Consider the following 1,635-nt stretch of genomic DNA (forward strand, 5'->3'; position numbering starts at 1 on the left):
CCATGAAAGACATACTCAATCATAAAATCATAACCAAATCTGGCCCTTCTACTACATCAGAAACAGGACCAGTAGGGAAACAAACCTACTAGAACACAAGGAAGCTGAACAGAAATTAAAAGGGACATAATAACCCATGAGGGGCTATTATGCATATAAAAGACAACAAATATCCCCCTTATAACTCCAGAATATTCAATAGAAAGGTATATTCCATACCAACTAAAAAACCTACTCACCACTACACTTATGCCTGTTTGGACCAAAATGAAGCTTTTTAAACAGATAAAAAATAAAGAGCTCATATAAGTGAATGAGTAAGAAGAAAAAATAGTATGGTTAAACCTCCATCCCCAAAAACCATACCAATGAAAGTAGTAACAAGAGTCCACAACAGGTACTAAAACTAAACCACCCCTTATCACTCCAACCCTATACCTAATCAAGGTTAAAAAACCAATTATGCTGGAACCATAAACTTTAAAGACACATCTTCCATCACTATCATCATTACACCAGAAAAACATCAAATTATCACCCCCAATCTCAACAGTCCTTGCACCATAACAATACACACCTTCCCTCCTTCCAACATACATAACATTACTTCCTACCATGACTAATATTATCAAAATTATCAGAATGAAACCCCTTATTCAACTGAAAACCCCAAACTTCAGCAGCTTTAACTGACTGCTTAGTAACTTTAATCCTTAACCCCATCAATCTAAACCTCACTTCAGCAGTAATAATATTACATAAATCATCCACAGATCTATTTTTACCCTTAAAACTCCTTAAATTTCTCTCCTGCCAGATGAAATAGACCATTGCACCCAATACTAACCTCTGTATAATACTCCAAATGGTTTTGTTAGCAGGCCTGATAACAAAGAAATTCACAATATCATTCCAACTATTAGGAGCACTTTCTAATCTTGCAAGCTTTTTAATCTTCTGCCAAACTTTATTAGGATAGTCACAATTGAAGAAGAGATGATTATGACTATCAGGACCCTCTTTACAAAACACACACTTCAGGTCAGACTTCAACTCAAAAAACTCAAACTTATCATGTGTTTTAAGTTTTTGCCACATAGCTAACCACAGAATGAATGAATGCCTGGGAATACATTGACTGTACCAGATCAGCTTTGCCCAAGGCACATCACTACATTCCTCAATAAGGTCCAACCACACACTCTTAACAGAAAAAGGCATGAGTTCACCATTTTTATTCTTTCAAGAAACAGAATCCTTCTTATTACCATTAAGAACAGGAGGAGGATACAGAACCAGAAAAGGAAATTTCTCAATTAAAACCAAAGGCCATAGCCACAACCCATCACAAACCACCTCAGAAACTTTAGAATTCACACTCATCCCAGCATCATAAATATCCCTACTAGAAATAAGATTGCACAGAGGGCCACAAGGATGCCAATTATCATACCACAAAGAAGTATCTTTACCATCACCAAGAACACTAATAATAAAATCTCTAACTGTCTCTCTATGATGCAGGATTTTCTTCCAACCCCAACAAGCATCAGCTTTTACAGGAATAGACCAGAAACTTCTACCTTTTAACTTCACAACATTAACCCATTTCACCCAAATAGAATTTTTATTACT

General features: G+C 35.9%; 1 protein-coding gene across 1 annotated transcript; it reads right to left on the reverse strand.

The window, feature by feature from the left end:
- Positions 1-603: 603 nt before the first annotated feature.
- On the reverse strand, positions 604-1,221 carry LOC122584241. Its single transcript, XM_043756455.1, has one exon. The coding sequence runs from the start codon at positions 1,219-1,221 to the stop codon at positions 604-606; it is 618 nt and encodes a 205-aa protein (XP_043612390.1).
- Between the last annotated feature and the right edge of the window lie 414 nt (positions 1,222-1,635).

Source organism: Erigeron canadensis, unplaced genomic scaffold, assembly GCF_010389155.1.
Source record: "Erigeron canadensis isolate Cc75 unplaced genomic scaffold, C_canadensis_v1 Conyza_canadensis_unscaffolded:15, whole genome shotgun sequence".
NCBI classification, from domain to species: domain Eukaryota; kingdom Viridiplantae; phylum Streptophyta; class Magnoliopsida; order Asterales; family Asteraceae; genus Erigeron; species Erigeron canadensis.